Source organism: Salmo salar, unplaced genomic scaffold (genome assembly GCF_905237065.1).
Source record: "Salmo salar unplaced genomic scaffold, Ssal_v3.1, whole genome shotgun sequence".
NCBI classification, from domain to species: domain Eukaryota; kingdom Metazoa; phylum Chordata; class Actinopteri; order Salmoniformes; family Salmonidae; genus Salmo; species Salmo salar.
The window spans coordinates 15,124-40,810 of NW_025549276.1; the positions used below are offsets into that span (position 1 = coordinate 15,124).

The 25,687-nt window shown below is 44.7% G+C and overlaps 3 protein-coding genes and 1 long non-coding RNA gene across 4 annotated transcripts; all 4 read left to right on the forward strand.

Annotated features, from left to right (window-relative positions):
* Nucleotides 1-5,736: 5,736 nt before the first annotated feature.
* On the forward strand, nt 5,737-8,013 carry LOC123736104 (uncharacterized). The gene is made up of 3 exons (XM_045713143.1): nt 5,737-6,349; nt 7,280-7,444; nt 7,946-8,013. Exons 1-3 carry the CDS (start codon nt 5,932-5,934, stop codon nt 8,011-8,013), a joined length of 651 nt encoding a protein of 216 aa, XP_045569099.1. The 5' UTR covers nt 5,737-5,931.
* Nucleotides 8,014-8,017: 4 nt separating this feature from the next.
* Nucleotides 8,018-10,540, forward strand: LOC123736100 (extensin-like). The gene is made up of 4 exons (XM_045713137.1): nt 8,018-8,063; nt 9,586-9,745; nt 9,821-9,933; nt 10,034-10,540. The coding sequence occupies exons 1-4, from the start codon at nt 8,019-8,021 to the stop codon at nt 10,538-10,540; spliced, it is 825 nt and encodes a 274-aa protein (XP_045569093.1). The 5' UTR covers nt 8,018.
* Nucleotides 10,541-10,999: 459 nt separating this feature from the next.
* Nucleotides 11,000-16,508, forward strand: LOC123736101 (serine/threonine-protein kinase WNK2-like). The gene is made up of 11 exons (XM_045713138.1): nt 11,000-11,657; nt 11,936-12,060; nt 12,363-12,562; nt 12,880-13,003; nt 13,108-13,207; nt 13,421-13,543; nt 13,785-13,957; nt 14,565-14,662; nt 14,903-15,029; nt 15,265-15,384; nt 16,500-16,508. Exons 1-11 carry the CDS (start codon nt 11,000-11,002, stop codon nt 16,506-16,508), a joined length of 1,857 nt encoding a protein of 618 aa, XP_045569094.1.
* A 22-nt stretch (nt 16,509-16,530) lies between these two features.
* On the forward strand, nt 16,531-17,469 carry LOC123736105 (uncharacterized). Its single transcript, XR_006765939.1, has 4 exons — nt 16,531-16,650; nt 16,944-17,023; nt 17,292-17,333; nt 17,426-17,469. It is a non-coding gene; the product is annotated as an uncharacterized lncRNA (long non-coding RNA).
* The last annotated feature ends 8,218 nt before the right edge of the window (nt 17,470-25,687 follow it).

Here is a 25,687-nt window from a genome sequence, read left to right on the forward strand (position 1 = left end):
GACAGATGTATGTAAAGCCATATATTGTAACACTAGCAGGCCTTGTGGAAGTCTTACTGCAGTAGGCCTTGTGGAAGTCTTACTGCAGTAGGCCTTGTGGAAGTCTTACTGCAGTAGGCCTTGTGGAAGTCTTACTGCAGTAGGCCTTGTGGAAGTCTTACTGCAGTAGGCCTTGTGGAAGTCTTACTGCAGTAGGCCTTGTGGAAGTCATACTGCAGTAGACCCTGTGGAAGTCATAACACAGTAGACCCTGTGGAAGTCATAACACAGTAGACCCTGTGGAAGTCATACTGCAGTAGGACCTGTGGAAATCATATTGTAACACTCGTAGGCCTTGTGGAAGTCATATGGAGCTTCTAGCTTAACACAGTTAACATTGCTTTTCAGTAAAGATCTGTATCCATTCTCTCAAGACCTGTTAGTCAGTCAGGTTATTGGGATGACTGAAAACCTATGATAATACTGTACTGGTCTTAAACTTACTAAATCTGAGTCTGTCCTAAATCGCACCCTATTCCCTATATATTCCCCATAAAGCTCTGGTGAAACGTAGTGCACTATGTAGGGAATAGGGTGCCATTTAGGACTAGGTAAAAATTAGCTACCAGGTGGTCTGAGCACTTACATAATGTCCAGACAGTAGTATTTGACTTAATCAATTCTGTCACTACCAGTCAGTGAATGATGCTGCTTCTTATTACTGTCATTATTAGTAATTTCCTAGTGGACATCCCTGCCTCTCCTCTGGCCCTGTCCCCAATCAGCCTCTCCGCTGGCTCTGTCCCACCTCCTTCGGGCTAGGGCCTCAAGCTGAAGACCTCAGACAAAGGCAGTCCTGATGGTACACTACAACGGATGCTTTGTTCACCAGGAGGTATTCACTCTCCACTTCCTGTCCTTTCCCATCTGCCCCTCTCACTTATGAAGACTGCGTGGATTTCTGTTCTGACTGTTTTATACAAAATGCTGTGCATGTTTGGTCTTGAATCTGTTTTGGACTACATGCTGTGTATGTTTGGTCTTGAATCTGTTATGGACTACATTCTGTGTATGTTTGGTCTTGAATCTGTTATGGACTACATGCTGTGTATGTTTGGTCTTGGATCATTCCTTGGCATGTAATGTATCTGAACAATTCAGAATAGTCTTGGCTAGTCTCTACTGCTCGGAATTCTATTGATGGATACATTGCGAATCAAGGTGAATAATGACTGTTTGCATTGCAGCTTTCTAGAATGAGTTTTCCACATTTCAGCTCATAATAACATCCATTCCTTTTGCAGGGGACAGACTACATTGTCATGGCTGTATCACAACCGGCCGTGATTGGGAGTCCCATAGAACGGCGCACAATTGGTCCGGGTTTTGCCGGTGTAGGCCGTCATTGTAAATAAGAATTTGTTCTTAACTGGCTTGCCTAGTTAAAGGTAAAAACAAAAAAAAATTGGGGCCAGTGTATTGGTATGGATATCCAGTCAGGGTGCCCTCTCCCTAGGCCACATGTCTGGGATCTGAGATAGATCTGATGATCTATGGAGAGGAGACCATTGGAGTAAGTACTGTATGTACAGGAATTTTTTATCTCATGCCATGGTACATTGACATGATCTATCTTGACTATGACTGCATCCCAATTCTCCACACACATGCATTGGGATAGGTGCAGGAAATGGTTTTAAGGGAGTTTTCACCATTGTTAAATCCATGACAGGGAGTGTGCATGTGTACGATTTGGGAGAAGGGGTGGTCGGGAGAATCAGGATGCAGCCTAAACCAGTTGAATAGGGGTCACTGAGGAATGTCTTTGACCTCTGACCTTCTCGCCCCCCCTCAGTGAATGGCGACTTGGTGCCGCTCCTGTAAGCTGCGTCCCGGTGCTGGTACCCCACTGAACACTACTGATCCTCTGGTGTTTGTAGTTCAACACAGCTTTAACTTCACTGTAGTCCCACAAGTTATGTATGGAACTGTACACAATAGCCATGCAGTAACAACTGCCATTAATGTTACTCACCTGATTATAACTGCTTCCTGTACATTATGATTAGGGGGTAAATGGGTGAGCTGTTGGTACCTGCAATTCCAGAGGGGATTTTATTACGCTTATTTTGTCAGTTTATTTTAAAAATGTATGCCTTACGAAGGGTATTGTTCTCTCTCCTATAGAATGGCATGTAAACAGTACAGATCTAATCCAGGGAAAAGGACCTGTCTTCTGCCTGTTCCAAACCCCTTACCTGCAACACCCTAAACACCCCAACAACCCCCACTATGAGTCTTATGAGGAGCCTGATGCATCTCCAGACTATGTATTATTTGCCTCACAAACCGCAAACCATTTCACACCCACCCATTCCCCAACCCCTTTCACCATCCAACCCCCTCTCCCAGTAGTACAACATCGGAAGTTACCCGACACCCCAAAAATACCACGGGTAAGGCTGTTGTTACCGCTTCCCAACCGCTCACCTCCACCAAGTCCCCAGCTAAGCCCCCCGTTGCTTTCCCTTCATCCACGACAATCCCGAAGTTACACATGATACCCACTCCACCCCCATCAAGCCTGTTCCTTTTAAGCTAGTTCCTTTGAAGTTCTCCCCTGTGTTTTCCCATAGCACCTCAGCCTGCTGAGACATCACAGTCAAAGAGTTGAGCAGTGCCAAGAATACATGCATGTGGAACATCAACCTGCGTTTGTGGCTTTGACATATGATCCTACTGTTTCTGTCACTAATCACCCCAGTAAGAGAAGCCTAACCAACACACCAGACCTGTCACTCAACCACCTACTCTCACTGCCCCTCGTCCTCCTCTCTCTCCTCCTCCCTCAGTATCATCAGTCCCTCTATGCATCAACACCTGCAGAGGAAGCATATTGCCCCTGTTCCTCCAAGAAGCACACCACAGGATCTAGAGATTCCACAACTCCCCCATATGGTGGCTGTCCAGCACCAAAACCAATATTCTAAGTATGTCCCTCCAGCCCCCTTACCCCACCAGAATAGGCCTTCTCCTCCCTCTGGACCTCAACACCATCACCCTAGTTCACCCAGCCACTATTCATACATGTACCACTACAAACACTCTCAGCCTGGTAGTCCCAGTAAGCCTACCACTGGCTCTCATCCTCCGCTCTACCAGCAATAGTGTCCCTGACCCCAATTTACAGCACAATCAGAAGTATGTAGCACCTCCAGCTCCTTCTAACGCTCCAAACATCCAGCATCACTACCCTCCATACCAATTCCACCAAAAACAGCCAAATCCTAGGTTCCATACCCCAGCTCCTACCCACCTCTTGAAAATAACCCTTTCTCTCTGTATGGTTTTCGGCACCCTGAACCTGATGGACCACCCGCTCCACCCCAAATTTCTACAGCTCCATACTTACCATACCCGCATGCCAAGAGAGAGGCCCACCGGCACCTCAGTCCACTGATTGGTGAGCAGCATATGTCAGACAGTGTTTCAATCTATTTTGTCCTCTAAACCGTGAGAATAGTGAATACACTTGTAACAGCTTTGAACTGTTTCTCCTTCTCAAGAAATGTGAGATGACAACCCAACCATGCCTGGGAAGAAGTATGTTGACACCAGATGTTGAATTATGGAAATGTCAATTAAGATTAGATTTTGAATGATTTCAAGTCTGTGTATGTAGGCAGCTATCAGGTATGAAGGTAAGAACCAGATGCAGAATAAACAATAGTTTAATGTTCCAACAGGGGCAGGCAAGAGACAGGTCAAGGCAGGCAGGGGGCAGAAAACCAGAGGGGTCAACAGTACCGGACAGCAGGCAGGCTCAGGGTGATCCAGAGGGAGGCAAAGGTACAGGTCGGCAGGCAGGCAGGCTCAGGGGCAGGCAGTGTGGTCAGGCAAGCGGGCTCAGAGTCAGGCCAGGCTGGAGTCAAAACCAGGAGGGCGAGAAAAGAGAGACTGGAAAAAGCAGGCACTTGAATTAAAAAAAAAAAAAAGACAAACTGGCAACAGACAAACAGAGAACACAGGTCTAAATACACAGGGGATAATGGGGAAGATGGGCAACACCTGGAGGGGGGTGGAGACAATCACAAAGACAGGTGAAACAGATCAGGGTGTGACAGGCAGCACCCTCTCTGTGCTAGTGATGGCTATTTAACAGTCTGATGGCTTTGAGGTAGAAGCTGTTTTTCAGTCTCAGCTTTGATGCACCTGTACTGACGTTGCCTTATGGATGATATCGGGGTGAACAGGCAGTTTGGTTGTTGTCCTTGATGATCTTTTTGGCCTGTGACATCGGGTGCTGTAGGTGTCCTGGAGGGCAGGTAGTTTTGTCCCCGGTGATGTGTTGTGCAGACCGCACCCTCCTCCGGAGAGCCCTGCGGTTGTGGGGCGGTGCAGTTGCCCGTACCATAGACTGTAGTAAAACAGATATTTATATTAATTTATCTGAGGTCATGATGATCATACTGTGAAATGCGGCACAATCAAATGAACCCATAGGCCTAAACAAACTTTGAGATGTGCGTATAACTTGAGGCCTAGTAAATCACTAATGTGTGTATGAAGCTCATAACATGAAGCCCCCTTGAGGCTTTACTAAGGCTGCGTTTAGACAGGCAGCCCAATTCTGATCTTTTTCCAGTAATTGGTCTTTTGACCGATCCCATCAGATCGTCTCACAACGGCTCTTTTTCAGAGCTGATCTGATTGGTCAAAAGACCAATTAATGTAAAAAAAATCTGAATTGGCTGCCTGTCTAAACGCAGTAGGCTGTGTCTAGACTTGACAGTTCATGCAGCTTTGTTATTCTGATCATGGAATTACGAACTCGTCATGTGTCTACATTTAAATGTTTCTACCGTGTCCACATTGTGGCCGGATTCCCTTTTCCTGCACTATAGTGCATTCTGCAAAAAGGTGGAACAGGTTAAATCTGATAACACAACAACTTGATGGCTTTAGCCAACTACTGAAGCTAACTGGCCAGCTAACCTCTGTAACTTGCCAGCAAAGCTAAAGGGTTTGCAAACAGGTTAGTATAACTCTATTTTTTCTAAATAAGCTAGCTAGCATTTATGAAGCCAGCAAACACGTTCCTCATACACTAGGAATGGGGTTGTTTCTCCCAAAACACTTGTGGGCGGAGTGCTGCTGACGTCACCCACTGTGTGCGCTTTGGGTTGCCTGATTGCGTCCAGACCAATGACGTGCATAAACCCTGGATGACTGAAAGGAGGCGACATATTGAAAATGTAAACTGTAAAAAAAGATTTAGGAAGCTATAGAAAGTAATTTATTAATGTCTACATTCTTTTGACACGTTTATTCTATTACAGACACTTCAATACATACTTTTCAATTATATTATGTGAGCTAAACATTATTTATTTGTATATTTCATATATAATTTTTTTTCTTAAAATATTGTTTTTAGAGAGTACTAATGTTACTGTCCCAACTACAACAACAAATACTTAAATAAATGTAATTTTGTCCTTGAAATATTTAATTGAAATACTGTCGAATTCCATTCATTCCAGTGGAGGACTGCTCCTACTAGGGAGTGCCAATGCATCCCTGACCCCTTGAACACAATGCGACTTTTGTGCGTCTAGACATGTCTTTTCAATGGATTCTTCAATCTCCAATGCGATTCTGATAGCATAAGTCACATGTAAGGGTCAAGTGTAGACACAGCCATAGACTTGCATGTTTTTTCAAAAAGGAACGACAACTTTTTGGAAGTGTTGAGAAACTTGTTGGAAAGTGTTGGGGAAATTCCTTATCAACGTTTTGTTGTAATAAGGTTAATTGAGACGGAATCAGCCTTTTCATAACGAGCTGCCATCTGATTGGTCCTCACTAATTAGGCCTAATTCATTGCTCTGCAGTTGATTTTACCTGCGTGTTGGCCTCTATGCGCATGTGCGCGTAAGCATCAATCTGGCGATGTCTTCCGAACAGAAGAGAAACATAGTTGTGTTTTTATGTATAACTGTAGCTTTTTCTAACTTGATGTTCTGTGGTGCGTTGAGTGTAGAAAAGTTTAATGTTCTCGATGGTTTTAATGCGGATCATGAAAAGGCGTCAAATGCTGACAGAGAGCCGAGGATCAGCACAAAACAAGACGCCAAGCACAAATCTGAGTACCTGGGCGGACTGGCCATTCTTCGGCGCAATCTTCGACCTACTGTTAATAATTTCAGCATTCATGAACAGAGTGCAGAGTCCATTGACGTTCCTGAGAACTCCATAAATAATTCGAGTCAACCCAACATTGATCTAAAGTCAACTGATTTGCGGGGGCCTTTGAATGTCCAGAAAAGATCTCTGGATTACAATGCTGGACATCAGGCAGTCTTCAAAGGTGAATCTGTTTCTATTATTAGATTAAAGTGTAATAGTCACATGTACCCTGTAATTACACCTGCACCCTGTAATGTGAACCTTAAACTGAGTTCCAACAATGCAGGTCAAAGTGAAATTAAAACAAATGTAATAATAAAGAATAAAAATAAAATGTATACATAACACTAACAATGGTAAATGTTCATTGGCAGGGTACATGTCTGTTAAGGAGAGGGACGGGAGCAGATAGGTGACTATTCAGCTGCCTGATGGTCTGGGGGTAGAAGCTTTTGGTTGGTCTTCCAGGTTTTTTTACCATGATGCTCTTGTACTGCCCTTGGCTGAGTGATGGAAGCAGGAGAACAGGCCATGGCTCAGGTGGCTGGGGTCCCAGCTTTATCACCTTGGCCTTCCTACGACACCTGGTGGTGTTGGTGTCCTGGAGGTCAGACAGTGTGCACCCAATGGTGCGTACCACCCTTTTGTAGTACCTTGCTGTACCAGGCTGTGACGCTGCCCGACAGTATGCTCTCAGTGGGGTTTCAGCATCCTGAGGTTGAAGAGTCGCTGTCGTGCCTTCTTAACCGAGGTGTCTGTCTGGTTTAACCATTTCACCTTCCCAAGGAACTTGATATTTTTTTACCGTCTCCACGGTGATGCCCAGCCTGGTTCCTCCTGAAGTCCACAACCCCGCTCCTTTATTTTGTTGACGGCGAGGTTGTTTACTTGGCACCACGCAGTCAGTGACAACATCCTCCCTGTAGGCCGTCTCGATGTTTGTCGTCAGGCTTACTATTGGCGTGTCGTCAGCAAACTTGATGGAGTTGGAACTGTGTGAGGTCAAGCAGTCGTGGGTTAATATCTCATATATTAGGATATCTTATCAGTAGTATATGCATTTTAAATTGGTGTTTGGTCATGGATAAAGATCTCTCTTTTTATCCAATAGGTTTTGAAGGCCACGGTTTTCAAGGGAAGGTCTATGGTCCATCAGCTGAGCACAACCCCCACTCCAGTGAATGGCTGTCGATGAGGCCTCTGGTCCAGTGTAATGACAACCTCATGATGCTCACTGCATCTGGACGAGGATACACACATCTACTGGTGGATAGAGGTAAGCGTTGGAGACCCACCCAATATTTCTAAAAGACTTTTACCACAATGCGAAAGCATCAGTGACTTGTTATGGAATATAATTAAATGGGATCATTAGTTTAGTTGTCTGGGGCAAGGGGTGTATTTATTTAGCAGATTCTATTGCAAAACGTCTTGCAACGGAAACCATTTACTCCAAATGGAATATTTTGCAATGAAAACTAGAGTTTCTATTGGACAAATTTAATGTAGGTCCCTCCCTGTTTTGTTCCGTTTGCGCTGCTTCCTTCCATTTGGTTCCTAGAGTAAACAAATTCTGTTGCAAACGTTTTGCAATGGAATCTGCTAAATGAGTACATCCCAGGAGTTGTTCCTGGCAACGTCATGTGGTCTGGAAACTCCTGGCCCTTAAGTATTCATTAGGGAAACCATGTACTGTTTTTAAGAAGCAAACGAGTTTATATTGGACAAATTCGGGTAGGTTCCTGAATATTGAATATGCCCCTGTTTATCGTTCCAGCGGGCGCCTCTCCCATCTCCCTGTTCCAGCTGCCGCCGTCCTGTGGTTACCATGTGAAGACTACCTGAGAGAGATGGTGATGATGGCACCATACGATGGATGCTACATCATGCAGGAGGTAGAATATTTTCCCCCAGGTTGCTTAAATATGCACATATTTGCATATCGTGCAAATACATTTCTGGACAACTTAGTCAGCCTAAAAATGCACATTCTGTCCAGAGCAGATTGTCAATTTTTCCAATGAAAATATATGTAGAATTACTATTTTTATAAACATCACTAATGTCTCTGGGCAAGTCTGGAGAATATACAGTGCATTCGGAAAGTATTCAGACCCCTTGACTTTTTACACATTTTGTTATGTACAGCCTTATTCTAAAATTGATTAAATGTAAAAAAAAGAAAAGAAAATCCTCATCAATCTACACACAGTACCCCATAATGACAAAGCAAAAACAGGTTTGGCAAATGTATGAAAAATGCCTTATTTACATTGGTGTTCAGACCTGTTGCTATGAGACTTGAATTTGAGCTCAGGTGCATCCTGGTTCCATTGATCATCCTTGAGATGTTTCTACAACTTAATTGGTGTCCACCTGTGATCAATTCTATTGATTGGACATGATTTGGAAAGGCACACATCTGTCTATATAAGGTCCCACAGTTGACAGTGCATGTCAGAGTAAAAACCAAACTATGAGATTAAAGGAATTGTCCGTAGAGCTCCGAGACAGGATTGTGTCATGGCACAGATCTGGGGAAGGGCCTTGGTCAGGGAGGTGACCAAGAACCTGATTCTCTCTGAAAGAGCTCCAGAGTTCCTCTGAAGATGGTTGTCCTTCTGGAAGGTTCTCCCATCTCTGTAGCACTCCACCAATCAGGCATTTATGGTAGAGTGGCCAGGTGGAAGCCACTCCTCAGTAAAAGGCACATTAGAGCCTGCTTGGAGTTTGCCAAAAGGCAACTAAAGGACTCACAGACCATGAGAAGCAAGATTCTCTGGTCTGATGAAACCAAGATTGAACTATTTTACCTGAATTCCAAGCGTCATGTCTGGAGGAAACCTGGCACCATCCCGACGGTGAAGCTGAGAAAAGTGAGTTGGCGTGTGGGTAGTCTGACTTTCGAGAAATGGCAGTTAGTCAGTACACTGAAATTAGACTGTCAAATGCCTATTTAGACCAAATCACCATCTTCAAAGTAAGTTACTAAATATAGTCCAGTTTGTAACACTCTATGAAAGGGATTTTTAAATTGTGTAATTTAAAATAGTGAGATTTGAAATGATTGACCTATGTCCATTTTAAGTGCTTAAAATGAATTAAAAGGTTGACTGTAGTTTGATAAACCAAAGAGAATTTTAAAAATTTTACTTTTGAAAATGCTAATATTAATGAACCAAAATATCAACAACTCAAAATGAATACTGTAGGTAGCTGCAAAAATGTAATTTCAGCCTATGGTGCCTGGCCTTGATGCTCTGTTCCACTTAGAAAGCTTCAGTCAGACTGCCTCCTGTCCATTCACTCTACAATCCACCCTGCTTTTGTACATACTAGAACATGAGATTAATCAGTCTGTGCTCTTTGTCTGTCTCTCCCCTCTTCTTCACTCACTGTCTCCCTCCCCTCTATCAGCATGGTAGTTATGTCCTGCCCATGCTGTGGTGGGGCAGCCCTGTGAAGATCATCTGCCCTGTCCCCCCAATCTCTGTCCCCTCAGTACTCTGCTCCCACTTTGGCATGGCCATCCAGATGCATGGAGGGGAGGAGGTCATACACACACTACAGGTCATAGGTGAGTTGGCTTGTTCTCCTCATGTTCCCATTTGGATTATGACTGACTCATTCATTCTCTCTCTGTCCCTAACAGAGAACGGCGAGTGGGTGCCGTTTGTGTCTGAAGAGTGTGCCTACCAAGTGGAGTCCCACTCAGGAGACCTCATCTTTTATGTTCCCTTTACAGCCCCATGTGTGACCGTCGGAGTAAGTTGTAGGAAGTTGATACTCAATCATTCAATTTAACTTCAAGTCCACTCTAGCATTGAATTGAGCTTATATATAAATAAAATGTTTCCTCTTCCAGAATGGAGTTCATCGACTGGTCCTATTGGACGGCCAGGACTTCATCCTCTCCTGCCCCTCACACCACCCTCCTCCATTTCCCTTCTTTCCCTCTCCTCCATTTTCTCAACCCTTCTCTCCTGGTGACCCGCAGCAGCAGATACCTGTCCCTGTGACTTTTGCTCCCTCCACCAGCCCTCCCCTTACCTCTCCTCCCATCACCCCTTATACTCAACCCCCAGCCCAGGAACAGATGCCCCAACTTCCTGCGTTCCCCCACTACCGCCCTCATGGCATGTATCACCAAATTCCCCATTTCCCTTACGGTGGAGCTGGTTATCACCCTCCCCTCCACCCTGGTCACAATCCATACCCTGGCTCCCATCAGCTTCTCCCAGGGAGATACCCAGGCCAGCAGCCCTTCTTCCCCATGGGGCCTGGGAATCACCCCTACGGCTCTGGAGACCACCGTGACTCCTTTTTACCTCTCCCCGCCCCTACCCACGATCCCATGCTCAGGCTATTATAATGGAATCACCCCTGGTGTCCACCGTCCTGTTGTCTATCCTACTCCTCTTACAGCTATCCGACCACCGCCTCCCGCCGCTTATACCAAACCTTCTCCTCCCGCCGCTTATACCAAACCTTCTCCTCCGCCGCTTATACCAAACCTTCTCCTCCCGCCGCTTATACCAAACCTTCTCCTCCCGCCGCTTATACCAAACCTTCTCCTCCCGCCGCTTATACCAAACCTTCTCCTCCCGCTACCTCCTCCGCCGCTTATACCAAACCTTCTCCATATTATACCGAACAACCTCCACCTCTCGATACTGAACCTGTTCTTCCTATAACACCTACTGCCATTGAACGTCGTTCTTACCCCATTGTTACCGGATCTCCTCCTCCCCCTTCTGGATCCAAACCTTCATCACCTGTGTTCCAACCTCCAAAACCACCTGCAGATCCAAATGACCCATATGGGGTCCACATGACCATCAATCAGGCCCTGATTACTGAAGAGCCCATGTCTGCTACTGGGAGCCCCAATCCTGATCCCTATACCCAACCTCCTAAATGGCCTGTGGGTCCATACTTTTACCCCTATGGTCCTTACTACCCCCCATCTGGTCCTCACCATTACCCCTTCATACCCATCTACTACCCCTCACCTACCCCAGTGCCTAGCCCAGTGACGGCTAGTCCTCCCCAGACTCTGCCTTCAGGTCCTCAGGACCCTACAATGCCCACGGTCTACCAACCCCACCACTACCCTCAGCCAGTCACCTGCTCTCCCTCTGCCCATACCATCTGTAGCTATGACCCATATCCCGTGGATGTGCCACACTACCAGCCACACCACCCATATCCTCTCTACCTGACGCCCAGCTCCCCTCTGACCACCCCAGCCCTTCCCTCCACAGGCACAGCTCTGCCTGGTGCTACTCAACCACCCCAGACCTCAACAACCACCCCTCACCCTCCTCCAGGACCATATCTTCCACTACTACTCTCACTCCTTGGATGTCCCCCTCACCCCTACTCTCCCCCTCAGCCCTTGCTCTCCCCTCAGCCCTCCCTCCACTGTCTAGCAGGACAGATGATGGTGTCGCTGCCCTCTGCTCTCCTGGACTCCATCCAGGTCAAAGGTCAGAATGTCCCTTTGCTCGCCACATGGTCGGTGTTAGTGATGTCCAGAAACGCAATTGGCCTTCCCTTATTTGATGTACTAACTGCTGCATTGATTGCTTCATTGTGTATCTATAAAGGAAGGGATTTTAGACCCCTGTCTTTTCTCCAATTGTGACGTGGGCTGGTCTTTAAATTGACCATACGACCCAATCAGGAAGAACACACGGGCCCATGATTCACTTTTTATTACATTAATGCTCACTGACTTGCATGTGAATTGCATTGCTCTTTTCAGATCAAATGAATGGCTGGGTGTCTATCTCCAGTGCCCCGGCGGCTTGTAGATACATCCTGCAGATGAGTGAGGGTGGTGGAGTGATCCTCCATTCCCCTCTCCCTGCGTGCCACAGCCAGGCAATGGTGAGTCCCCAGAACTTGATTCTGGGTCGTATTCATTACTGCACAGAGTAGAAAATGAAGCAAAGCGTTTTGCAACGGAAAATGAGTTCCTTATTGGACAGGTTCACATAGTCCCTCCCTGTTTGTCAGTTTTCTTCCATTTGCTGCTTGGTGAATATAACCCTGTTTTCATTTTGAGGTATTTGCTGTGAAAATGGACCTCAGTTTGCTATTTTGATGTGGGCCGTTGAAGTGGAAGTTGTTGAGTTTTGGCTGTTAAACCCAACGTTTCCTCCCTCTTATTTTTTTTTTTTTTCATCCAGGCCCTCAACCCACACCAGCTCTCCATCCCCCTGAAGTTTTGGGACACAGTCCTGGGGAAATACAGAACTCTGGAGCTCCATTGCCCGTCAACTGTGACCCCATCACCCCACACCACTACCACCACCCTCCCACCGACGACCCACACCAGGCCTCCCACTCCCCCCAAGCCACACGTCTTCTGCTCTGCTCGCCACATGAGGTGGAGCTTCCTGCCAGGTCCCATATCTGGAATCGTTGTCAAGGGTAAGTGTGTGTCTGTTGGGGGATGGTGTGTGTTTCAGGTGCATATGGTTGTCATCATCCCTGCATGAGTTGAATTCTAACATGGTTGAGAGGGCCTAAGCTTTTTTCAGTTTATTGGGGTGTGGGAAAAATGTGTTGGTTTGTGCAGTATGTTTCACTAGAACTGCAGCTTGGTCTTAAATGTAAATAATGGCTTTGTTAGACCAAATATGGGCCTTTTTATTTTCAAAATGTCTTAGTGATTGTGCAATAATGGCTACAAATCATTCTCAGACATCAAAGGGAATGCGATGAGCCTGAAGGATGCCCCAAAGCATTGTGGGTATGTGGCAAGCAAGGAAAGGATGGCATGATCAACCTGAACCTCCCCTTCAACTCATGTCACATGACTGTCCAGGTGTGTTTTATGTGCTGATCTAGGATCAGGTCCTCCCCTGTCCATGTAATCTCATTCATTATGGTCTAAAAGGCTAAACTGACTCCTATCTTTGTTCCTCACAGGGTAAAGAGCACCGCATGTCAGTGATTTACTCCACGTTGAACGGACAAAAAGGAAAGGCCCAGTTGTCCTGTCCAGTTTCCATACCAGTTTCTCATCAAGGTAGAAACATAACAGGTTATCCTCGTTCTGATGAATGCTTTGATGGCTGAAAATGTTAAATTGCTTCATTTGTTTTTAATGGTGAGCGAGCATTAAGCCTTACCTGTCCTGTGTTGTCTGAATGGAAATAAAGGGATATGTAGGATGTTATATCCAGCTCATTCAGATTGCTGGTCACTCCTGTCATTGACATTTCCTGTGTATCCCCTGTAGAGTGTAACCTTCCCAGTGACCAGCGCCTCCCCTGCGGCCGCCGCCCTCTATCCCAGGCAGAGTGTCTCTCTCTGGGCTGCTGCTACAGCACCAAGCCCTCTGCCTGCTACTACTCCATGGATGGTAAGTATAACCCCAAATGAATCCCAATTTGTATTTTCTTGATTCTCTTGTCCCCTGCTGACCTTCTCCAATGCAGGGAGAGGACACGAGGAATCAAGAAAATACAACTAAGATTCACCCCTGCAATGAATTTTAATTGTCTGAGATATAGGGTCAGTCAAAACTTTGGGGAACACCACTCTAGATCCATGACCTTTTATATAACCTTTAGCTAACCGAGTGTATACATGTCCCTTCCCAGAATGCACATTGGACCGCCACTTTGTCTTTTCTGTACCCGCCTCCCTCACGGACCCTCCTCTGTCTCCCGCCTTGCTCACTGCCGCTGGCAACCCCACCTGCTCCCCTCAGAGGGTCACTCCAGACTACGCCCTGTTCAAGATCCCACTGGGCGGCTGTGGGACCCACAGATACGTGAGTGGCCCTTAATCATCTTCTTGTACAGTTTTTGAGTTCATTTTTTTAAAAGTCGGAGTTGATTAGCAATGGTTGGGACTCCATTAAGCCTCATGGGTTACTGAATGGGTGTACTTCATTAACATTGCTCTCCAAAATGTCAGAATCTGAATCAATTTGTGTGCTCTGGAGGCCGCTGGGCTTAAAAGAACATTCAGTCAAATTATCTTTTGGTATTTGTTTCATTAGTCTACAGTTGATACAGTCCCAAAATGTTTTGCATGTCAGCAATCAAGTTTTCAAGATATAAAACTTTAAAAATATAGAAATACAGCGGGTATGATGAGGCTGTATTTCTGCCTGAGTTTCTAATTTAAGGATGCACATGAAAACATGAAGTGACCCATGGAACATGGCTCAGATGTAACATTAAAAAAAATGGGTGACTTGTTTTCTTTTAACAGTTCTACTTGGTAAAGTCAGGCAGTGATTGACAACATCTGGGTAGGGTTCATGTAGCATCATAATGTTTTGCAGTGGACAACATCAATCTGTGTTTGTAATTGGACAAGTTCAGTTTTAAAACGTTTTCTCCCTACTGAACTGGACCCTATTGTTCTAACAGGAAGTAGGCCAAACGGTAATCTACATGGTGGAGATCATCAACACGGTCCAGTCCGTCACCCTCAACTATGGGACCATCACCAGAGACTCTCCTATCAGGTCAGTTATAAACCCCCACTGGGATTTATAGGCTGTTAATTTCACTGTTACTTGGCAAATAAAAGCACATTCCGATCAAACAAGAACAACAATAATTCAATGCGTTATCTTATTGAGTGATGCATTGTATTCCATAGGAATGGAGTTTATCTTTTTCAGTGCAGGAATGTATAAAATATCTGACTAATTCTGTAATCTGAGTTGTGACCTCCCTACCTGCTGTTTTCCTGTTTCTCCTAGGCTGCTGGTTGAGTGCCAGTACACTCCTGGCTCTGTGGTGAGTGTTGGCTTCCTGGTCAAGACCCCCTCCCTGGGCCCCTCCATTCAGGCCCAGGGCGTGTTGGGGTCCAGCTCAGGATTGCCACAGGTACGCAGCTTCAGTTGCTCACACATCTCACCCATTTTGCTCCTGTCGTTTTCTCCATCTCCACACTCCAGTGGTAGTGGTCAGTCTTGCATGTAAAGTTTACAAAGATCACTTTTAGAGCATTTAACAGTGTCAATTTGCTTTGAATGCCAAGAAACATTGCCATGCACCTGGAAAGGATGAACATTATTATGAAACACATTAAAGTAACACCCTTTCCCCACTTCCGCTCCAGACGTGCAGTACAGTAGCTTCTACCCCCAGTACCACCGGCCCCTGCAGATGCTGCTGGGTAAACCCCTTACACCTCGAGGTGCGTCTGCTCAACCCCCCAGATGACAAAGTGGTCCTGCTGGTACACTACTGCGTGGCCTACCCCAGATCTGGACAGACTGTCTGGGTACTCCTCTATAATGGAGTACGCTGCAGGGTTACCTTTGACCTTCTAGGCTCCAACATGTCTGTGTTCAATGACAGTGAGCTCAAAGTATTTGTTTTGGCTCTGTACTCCAGCACTTTGGATTTGGAATGATACTATGAGGTTAATGTGCAGACTGTCAGATTTAATTTGAGGGTATTTTCATCCATATCGGGTGAACCGTTTAGAAATTACAGCACTTCTTGCACATAATCTCCCCATTTAAAAAAAATAATAATAATAATAATTTTTTAGGGGACCAAAAGCATTGGGACAAATTCACTTATGTGTATTAAAGTAGTCAACTGGTAAGTATTTTCTAGCACCCAATGATTACATTAAACTTGTTGGATGCATTTGCTGTTTGTTTTGGTTGTTCAGATTATATTGTGCCCAATAGAAATGAATGATAAATAATGTACAGAATAGAATATTTCTAAACACTTCTACATTAATGTGGATGCTACCATGGTTATGGATAGTCCTGAATGAATCGTAAGTGATAAAGTTAGACGCACAAATATCATACCCCCAAGACATGCTAACTTCTTACCATTATAATAACAATAAGTGACTTCAAAATGATACAATATTTACCATTAATTTCTATTGGGCACAAAATAATCTGAAACGCAACCAAAACAAACACCAAATGCATCCAACAAGTTTGAAGTGACACGCTTGATGTAATCATTGGGTGCTAAGAATATGGGATGTAATACTAAACTGTTGACTACTTTAATACACAAGTGAATTTGCCCCCCCCACGTTTCATCCGATACTGATGAAAATACCCTAAAATTCAAGCTGACAGTCTTCACTTAAACCTCAGTCATTGAATCGTTTCATTTCAAAACAAATGTCACTGTTCCAATACTTTTGTCGCTCACAAATGTTGGGGGTACAAATAAAGTAATCCATTTTATATTTAACATTTACAAACTGCACATATGTCACTGGGCAGACCGTCACAGGGATGGAGGAAAAGGGAAGTATAGTCAGAAAGAGCTTTTCTTGTTGCGATGAATAACCACATTCTCGCCTCTGTGTAGATGTCCTAACCATCTGGACCCGGCCTCTCAGAAGCCTCACCCATCTCCTCCACCCCACCCCTTCCACCAAGGCCAGACACGAAGGTTCACCATCTCCACCTTCCAGTTCCTCACCTCTGGACAGACCCAGGCATTGGAGGACCATGAAGAGGTGAGGGCTTCCCCCTGCACTAGACCTTTAACTTGGAGCCAATGGCTGTTTTTTAAAGTAGCTATCTTCCCCTGTTTTTTTTTCTTCTTTGCTCCATTCTCAGTGATCTTGCAGGGCATGACTGGTTCCCACCATTAATTTCACCTATCTATCCCTTTAATCTATCAATGGTCATGAACAACAGGAGTCTTGAGACCTAGCCAAAGGCAAAGAAAGAGGCCAGTAAAGCAGCGCTGACTTGCTTCTCATCTGACCCTCCCTTTTCCTCTGTTCTCGCTCTCTCCTTCCCTCAGATCTACTTCATGTGTTCTACTGAAGTGTGTTCGCCGCTGGACGGCAGCCTGTGTGTAGAGGGATGCTTTGGCCAGTGACTGTAAGGAACCGCACGGACACAATGTTCAGCCGCTATGGATACTGCAGAGCCCTGGTCATAAGTAGTGCACTATATAGGGAGTAGGGTACCATTTGGGATGCAGCCATAACCTGCATGTGATTTATTTTATTTATATATATATATATAATTTAATTCCCAGAAATGGCACAAAAGGCAGACGTGTGGTGCCACACAGCAAAAGTATGGTTTTGTAATTAAGGCTACTTGAATTAAGAGGACTAATGCATTTCCTGCCTCTGTTCCACAGAGAAAAGATGGTCAGAAGGCAATAGTCATGGAAGATTAACTGGTAGGATTTTCTGTCAGTGGAACAAATTCAACTTTACTAATACATTTTCATTGTAACTTCTCTTTCCTCTCCCTCTCTGTTTTCATCTCCAGGCCCAAGGCTGCTTGTTCACCACTAATAAAACCCCTTAAAAGGAGACTGTGTGTGTTTCTTGCTCCCAGGCAGTCTAGTCTAGTCTAGTTTGGATGGCATGAAGCTGACTCAGTGCTGTACTCAATTGTTTACGTTCACACTGACTCCGCCTATGGAGGTTCTAGACAACGGCATGAATCAACATTCTGGATAGCCAATGTTGTTCCATACATTGTTATAGCATTCAATGCGATTACTGTTTAAAATGGCTTTTGAATATAGGTTAGTATTTAGATAAGTTAGCAGACCTCTTCCATATTGTCTATACATTAATTCCCATGAAGATGAGTTTTGACCACTGGGTGTCAGCCAAGCTCTAAACCAGGATAGAGAAGGCCTCCAGAGGCTCTTGATTTGTAGTTGAGGGGTCCAAAGACCTTGAACTGGCTGTTGTGTAATAATAGGAGGGCAATCATGTTATAACTTCAATTGCACATTTATCTGAGTAATGTTGTCACCTTCGAAATGTTTATTTTATTCTACAGCACAGGTTAGTTGGCCTCTAGTCAATTTTAAAGGAGGAGCACGCGAATCATGCGTCATTCATATTCCGCTGGTTAACGAAGTCTAGGTTCAAAATGCTGTGAAAATGAACATGGCCCTCACATGCCCCCATTTCAATTGTTTGCAAGCACTGCGGCACACTGCGTTTTTTTGTGGCTGCCATGCTAGTGTGTGTGTGGGTTTTTTTTTTTAGGGAGCGAACGGAAGATAGGAGGGCGCACGTCCAAGGGGAACGTGGGAGGGACCTACACGAGAGCACAGAGGGGAGGAAGAGCATTTCCTTTCTGTAGTGTACACGCCGCAAGAATACACCGGGATAAGGACGAAAAAAATATATAGGGAAGACGGTAAAGGAAATACCGCAGCCCCGTTGTCTTTTGTTTTGGGAATTCATCTAACACAGAATGGAAGACTAACATGGGGAGATGGTTCTTCAGGATTAACTTTCAATAACCCTCTCTCCATGCGAAAAAGTCTGGCGAGTAGACTGAAAAAGGCAATAGCAGTCAGGAAGACATGTTTAGTGATTTTTTTTTTTTTTTTAAGTCCTGCGCTTGAGGTAGGATGTTGATGTGTTTTCGTAAAATATTTCTGTCTCTGGCACAAATAAGGGGTTAACGGTGAATGGGCATATTATTCCAGGCACAGTATCATTATTAAGTAGTCTAGTTAAGTATAGGTTAATAAAACGAAATCGCCTAGGCCTTCTGCAGACTGAATATTGCTGTAACGTTACATGACTAACGTTAGTAGGCTAGGCCATGAACAGGTGAAAATTAACGTTAACTACTAATTTTGTATAGAATTTATTTGTAATCTGCATCGTATCAATGGCATTAAGGGCAGCAAATGTATAATTTTAAAGAAACTATTATATCGAATTTCTTGATCAGATTATACACATCTGATCAGCTTTAATATCAAGGGGTTGCATAACAGTGGATACATAGGGACAGACTATATAAAACCCCAATCGGTTTCTTGAACATAATTTTGACCACAGAAAAGAGTTCGACGGAGGCCAAGGTAGAAAGGATAGGTGAAAATTCTAGCACTAGACAGGGAACATCAGGCGTTTGTAAATGTTAATGTCGACCGACGTAACATCAATCATGCTGCCTGTATCTCGGGCTATCATGGACCGGGATCGAGAGCTCCAGGACACAATGGCCGGCGTGCATCCCAACTCGACCGGGGCTTCTGGCGCAGCTGTCCGGGGAATGAAGCGAGGAGACCCAGCATCTGACGCGCAGACGTCGGCAGCTCTTGTGGAATCGGCCGGGGCAGAGTGCAAGCGTCCCCGCATTGACGGATCTGGAGTAGTCGCAGAGGTCGGACAGGTGAGAAGGAACCGAGAGAGGAGTGGGCATTTGAATTGCTCTGTTCTTTCGAATTAATACGCCCACTGGCATGCTTTACAGCCAAAACACAAAGCAAAGCGCTGTTATAGATAGCTTTGATCCCAAACTGGTGTTTTCATGTCAGATAGGCTGCTAATAGCCTAATTATTCGCTACTGTAGACATTATAACCGCACAGGAAACATCATGCTAACCCAAGCTATTTAATCTAGCACTCGAATGAGGTCGTTAGGCTAATTATCTTCCGACCATTTTAATCTATTGGTGTGATTAATTAGCGTGTCGCCAGAGAGAGAGATCGGTGTACGAGTTGACCTGCACAATAGCCTACTAGCAGTTTACGTTATCCTATCTGCGTTTTAACTCTAAGCGGACTCGGCATGCAATATATAGCCTATTAATATTGATGACTACGGAGGCTGCTACACTGTTGCCATGTCTTTTGAAGTGTACTCAAAACTTAAATTTTCCTGAAACGATACAATGCTACAGATGTCCTTTGTTATTGTAGGCCTATTCAACGACATGTTTACTTAGTTATGCAGGCTATGCTCTTTCTCCAGCGGTCACATTATTATGCTCCGTTGAAAGCAGCGGCATTTGGACTCTATCACTGAGAAAAGCACGTTTTCAAATAGCAGGAATGTAAACAAAAGTAACCGTTGTTATGCTAAAACAGTCGTACTTCGTCTGGTTGAAATAAATCTATTAACACCAAGACTGTGTTAATAGTATTTGGTTTATAATGGGCGTGAAATGTTTGCGTGTGTGATTTAGGGGGGTTGGGGTGGGGGATCTTAAACAAAGACGTCCCATTCTATACAATCACTGCCTGTTGTGTATTTAGTCCTTTGGTCCTACTGTAACAAGTCAAACCCACATGCTTTAGTCTATTGCACTTGGCGGTGACATTTACCACTTAATGATGCAATTGATGGAACTGCCAGTATCATCACAACAGATTTATTTCAACCAAATCAAATTGACCCGGCTACCCTGTAATTTTCAGTGTTGTCAAATACCCACATTTTCCACATCTCCAGAGAAATACATAGGCAGGATGTCACGTGACGCACTAAATGTATCATGTTGCAGAGGGAAGTTAACCAATCCATCAGAAGGTAAAATGCCCTTCTCTCTGCCATTGTAAGTAGCGGTAATGGAGGGAATTGGCCAGTTTGCTGCCCTCATGTAATAGTGAGGGAGACTGTCTTTAGAGGCAGTTCACCACTATACTCTCCTACAGGGGTGCTGAAAGACAATCTTATAGCGTCTAATTCACTTAAAACAGACAGCATGGATGGAAGGTGGTGTGTGTGCCTGCGTTTGTGTGGGAGGGAGAGGTGTGGATGGATGGATCAATGGTCCCTTGGCTCCTAAAAAAGGTGTTGAAAGTCTGCGGGTTGGTCTAAGACCCCCCCCCTCCCTGGTAGATCTCTTCCCCCTCCCTGGTAGATCATCCCTCGTAGATCCCCCTCCACCCCTCCCTTGTAGATCCTCCCTCGTAGATCCCCTCCAACCCTCCTCGTAGATCCCCCTCCACCCCCTCCCTCGTAGATTCCACCCCTCCCTAGCTCCCTGGTAGATCCCTCCTCGTAGATCCCCTCCACCCCTCCCTCGTAGATCCCCCCTCTCCACCCTCCCTGGTAGTAGGGAGCAGATTTGCCCTATCACCAGCAGTAAAGAGGCTTTTTTCCCGCTACGCTAACAGGATCACCGCTCATTCAGGAGGGGGCATTAGAACCACACTGATCCCTATCTACAGGGGGAGGATTAATCACACACACACTGCATAATGCAGACGGTAGAGCTTAGTATCATATTTTGGCTACAAAAGCTGGTGATGTACATTCATTGACATTGCTTTAAATTCCTATTGTCTATTGTAATCAATAGGCTTACACAGTATTATCATACAGACTGTTCATTGTTACTACATTAGATTGAGTACTGTTAATAATTTTCCACTTAGTGAATACCTGGTACCGTGCTGTGTTCCTATTCCCCTGACATGATGCCTCCATTAATATTTCAGCTGAAAGTAGGTTAAGAGATATTAAACGCTCCTTCCTTAAACGAGAGTGGCGCTAAGCTTTCCAAGAAGTCACTTCATAAATGCATGCTTGCATTTCTCCAAATCTAACTTCTTTCCCCTTCCCGGCCTCTCCCCTCCCGGCCTCTCCCCCATGGGTAGGATGAATCATGGAAAGTGTTGCGTTTATCTGTGACATTATTCCTTTTTAAGTAGTCAAGTAACTGGACCACGTCTCACACTCGTCTCATCTCGTTCTCTCAACATTTTCGCTGTCTTTCTCACCCTCTCATTCTGTCTTTCCCTCTACTGAGTGTTATCACAGAATGTTTGGCATGCTGCTCATCACACCACGTCATGACCTATGACCTCTGGTTAATGCCAGTAGAATGGGATGTGGTGGTAATGGTGATAAGCCATCCTTTTCCTCCATCACACAACAGAGGACCGTCAGTTAGTGTGTGTGTCTCAAATGGGACCTTATTTCCTTACTTAGTGCTCTACTTTTGACTATTGGTACCTATTCCTAATAGGGGAATAGTGTGCTTGTGCTGTTTTACACATTAAAGTCACAAATGTCCTTATCATTAATCTCATCTAGTTCAGTCATAATAAAAGCTCTAACCTGAATGGGTTTATCTGGATTGTACACTTATGAAGCTGCTATTTCATATTCTTGACCCTGCAGCTGCATAGCTCTTTGAAAACCTCCTTCATATTTCACTTTGGCTGCAATCCAAAATGCATAGGTTAGAATAAGAACCGCAAATCGAGATTTCGCAGATGTCGAGGTTGTCGGATCCAATTTGATTCCGTATGCAGAGCTCCCTGCGTCTGTCACGCAGCTGATCGACCTGGGTCCCTAACCTAATAGGGACACGCCTGGGTGACAGCGGCCAGGATGAATGACTGGACTACAACATTAATGTGTGTGGAGGAGCACAGAGCAGCAGACCTGGGTTTAAAACTATTTGAAATCTTTCAAATGTGCTTTGTGCGTTTGCTCTAGTCATGCCCGGAGAGCCAGATGGGCCAGGTTTACAAATGTGGGGCCATTCAATTGGTCCGTTAAAGTCAGTCAAGCTCAATCAAGCAGAGATGAAATGGTTTGGAAATTAGAATGATTTTGAATAGTGTTTGAACCCAGGTCAGTAGAGTAGTGAGCAGCAGCACTAGATGTACTTTTTATTTCAGTCCGCCCGACCGAAATAGAATGAAACGTCAGCAAGAAAAATGTTCTCCTCTCCCGCTGTGAGTTTGAGAATATTTATTTAGTTTTGGTCCCATTTCGTCTCCGAGAGGATGATGACGGTCTCCTCCACCGGGTTTACTGACTCAACCCCAAGTTGTTTATTTTGGGTTCTGTGTAGCAGGGGTTCATTTGTTATCAGTGTATTACAGGTCGACATGGTCTTGATAAACTGATCTAGAATCAGATTTTCCTGCCCCAGTTCTAGCATCAACCATCAGCAGGAGCAGTTCAAACTGATCCAAGAGCTGCACATACAGGCAACATCCACTAAAACCAGGACTATAAGTGTAGGTTTTCTGTGTCAAGGGACAATAATGGGAAGTATAGAGCGCTAGAATATACTGTTGGATCCTCTGGCTGGCTATGAGGTTTAGAATGTAAGGGCTCTGTGGTTAAAATGGAGTCACATCCTACTGAGTGCCTCATGCCTTCTTGGCCCCTCAAGTTCTTTGGGGAAAAAAATTGAATGAAATTTGATGTGAATTCAACTCGGATTCGACTCGTAAGAAAGTGATCCTGTATCAAATGATGAGTGAATAACCAGGTGGCCTGTGAAATGAAGGAATCACCACCACACACGCCCTGTGGTTTTGGGAGGGCACTGGGTCCATGTGTACAAGGGATTACCACAATCCTGTGAACTGGTGATGTGAGTGAGAAACTTGGACCATTGGAGAATAACTGAACTCCTGTTCACGTTGACACACACACACACACACCTTGCCCTTCTCAACCCATACCTCTGTTTTGGGTCCTTTTTCACTCCAAGCCCTATCCCATTCCCTACCCCTGGAGTCCCCTCTCCCCTCCCTCCTTTCACCATCTGTTGACTTCAAGACATCTTGTTACTTTCTCCTGATTGCTCTCACCCTCTCACTCTCTTTTTCCCTCCTTGGAGTTTGTCCTCTGCTTTTATTCAGCTTCTCCTCTAAACAGAAATAGCCCATTAATTTGTCCATTTGACAAAGACAGAAGGCGTAAGTAGAAGTAGCATTTACGTACTTGGATGGTTTCTTAGAAGGCTGCAGATGCTAGATGGAATCACTCTAGTAGATTAACCTGCTGATGTGTGGGGATAGCACAACTGGGTGTGTGTGTATTTATGAGAGTATTTTGGGTGGTTGTGTGCTTAGATTATAGCAAAGCTGTTATCCAGAGAGCACGTGCGATATGCGCATGTCTGAATGTGAGAGAGTGTGCGTATATGTTTGTGTATTAGTGTTTGTCTGAGTGGACATGTTCCGTTTCAGACAGCTCTCCTTTCCCTCCCCCTCCACTCTCCCTCTTCCCTCCTGTACTCTCCTCTTCCTCCTCTCCCTCTTTCCTCCTCCCCTCACTCCTTAAGGAAATTAAGCTCATGACTCTGCTTATGTATGACTTGCACTGTCTTTGTCCTTGTTTGCATCCCAAATGGCACCTACATAGTGCACTACTCGACCAGGGCCATATGCACTTTGTAGGGAATAGAGTGCTATTTGGGACGGAGTCTCTCGTCTTCTTTGGACATTTTTTTTTTTTACCCCTTTCCTATTTCTCTCTCTATTCGTCTAGCCCGGGTTCCTCCTCACTTTCCATCCTCCCTCCTTTTCATCCCTTCTTTCTCCTCGACGCCCTCCTTTTTTTTTTGCTATTCCAGAAATATTTATTCCAGATGTGTTTTTACACTGTCTCGCTCTTGGCCCTTCCCCCATAGATCTTTCAACATAATTATCTCCCATTCTCGCGGTGCCCCTTAAAAAATGTGACTGGATTTGACTAGTATTATTGCGTTGTCTGCCTTCAGACTACAACACAGTTTAGCGAATTTACTCCTCTATTTCAAATAGATGTTTATACTTTATTCATGTTAGTCAAGGCTTCTAAAAGGCAAATTAATAATTTCATCAGTTGCCTTAAAAGTCTGTTCTCGCTTAAGTACATTTTTGGCTCTCCAGGACACTTACTCAGAACGGCAGAACGCATAGCAACTTCTTCTCTCTACTTCCTACTTTTGAGTTCCATAAAAGTATTGTGATGGAGTGTTTTGTGTAACAGGCGCCTGTGGCTTGAGGTAGATGGCTACAGCGCTCGTTGTGAGAGCTCGCTGTGATGCGGCAGAGCAAAGTAAGTTCCCCCTCCGGGGGACAACACAGGCGAGGATGGCTTGGTTCCAGATGAAAGGGAGATGAGGGGAGTGGATGGATGGAGGGAGAGGAAAACAGAAAAGAGAGATGGTTTTGATGTAGCGATAACAGCTATGCTTGCCTATGTATTTTATTCCCCTCAAACCGAGCGATAGTGCTTAATTGCTGGAAAACCAACTCATGCCGTATTTTGATAGAACACATTCCAAAAAATGCCAGTACACATGGTGTTAGCGTGTGAATTGCGTAAAGTGTATGTTTTATAACAGACAGTCGTAGCTTAATTAACATCGGGTAACCTAACATTAACTTGATAGCACAATGGGGGAAGAGGAGAGCTTAATGAGTGACACTAGCAACAATAACCAAATATTTGGTAGCTAGCCTACATTTTTTCCATTTTCTCTCTTTCTTGCAACACCACCCCCACCAATTATAACGGAGCAAATAAATGAGAGGAATCTGACAGCGGGTTGCATCAGGGCAGATGATGTGAGTGGGAGGCAGTATATCCAACACACTTGTGGACCATTTCTCTGATTTACTGGTGAGTTTCTTTTGTCTCTCCCTGGCTCTTTCTGTCTCTCTCCCGTCCTCTTATCTATCCTAACTAATGACATAATAGTTTCACTGGCGTGAGAAGAGAGAGGAAGAGACACCAGGACATTGGAGATGGAGGAGCTAGCTAGAGGAGTGTGTGAGGCACAGGCAGAATTAATTTGATTAGTGTGGCCATTAATGCATCAATTAACTGGAACATGGAATATGTACTGGTGAGGAGGCGAGATGATTATGCTGAGGAGAATAAAAGGATGAAGATTGTAAATTAAACGGACATACAAAAAAACGGGTCAAAACTTTGAACAAAAATGATAGTACTTGGTGATCTTTTGTGTTTTCAAGTAGACAAAACTAAATACATTTTTCTTGTTTTTAAATGTCTGCTGTCAG

Excerpts from the sequence above, each read along its gene's own strand:
- LOC123736104 (XM_045713143.1), top strand. The coding sequence starts at position 5,932 with ATGTCTTCCGAACAGAAGAGAAACATAGTTGTGTTTTTATGTATAACT. Across the intron at positions 6,350-7,279 it reads ACATCAGGCAGTCTTCAAAG|GTTTTGAAGGCCACGGTTTT; the intron begins GTGAATCTGTTT and ends TTTATCCAATAG. Across the intron at positions 7,445-7,945 it reads ACATCTACTGGTGGATAGAG|CGGGCGCCTCTCCCATCTCC; the intron begins GTAAGCGTTGGA and ends TTATCGTTCCAG.
- LOC123736100 (XM_045713137.1), top strand. The coding sequence starts at position 8,019 with ATGGTGATGATGGCACCATACGATGGATGCTACATCATGCAGGAG. Across the intron at positions 8,064-9,585 it reads GATGCTACATCATGCAGGAG|CATGGTAGTTATGTCCTGCC; the intron begins GTAGAATATTTT and ends CCCCTCTATCAG. Across the intron at positions 9,746-9,820 it reads ACACACACTACAGGTCATAG|AGAACGGCGAGTGGGTGCCG; the intron begins GTGAGTTGGCTT and ends TGTCCCTAACAG.
- LOC123736101 (XM_045713138.1), top strand. The coding sequence starts at position 11,000 with ATGACCATCAATCAGGCCCTGATTACTGAAGAGCCCATGTCTGCTACT. Across the intron at positions 11,658-11,935 it reads GGACTCCATCCAGGTCAAAG|ATCAAATGAATGGCTGGGTG; the intron begins GTCAGAATGTCC and ends TGCTCTTTTCAG. Across the intron at positions 14,663-14,902 it reads ACCAGAGACTCTCCTATCAG|GCTGCTGGTTGAGTGCCAGT; the intron begins GTCAGTTATAAA and ends TGTTTCTCCTAG.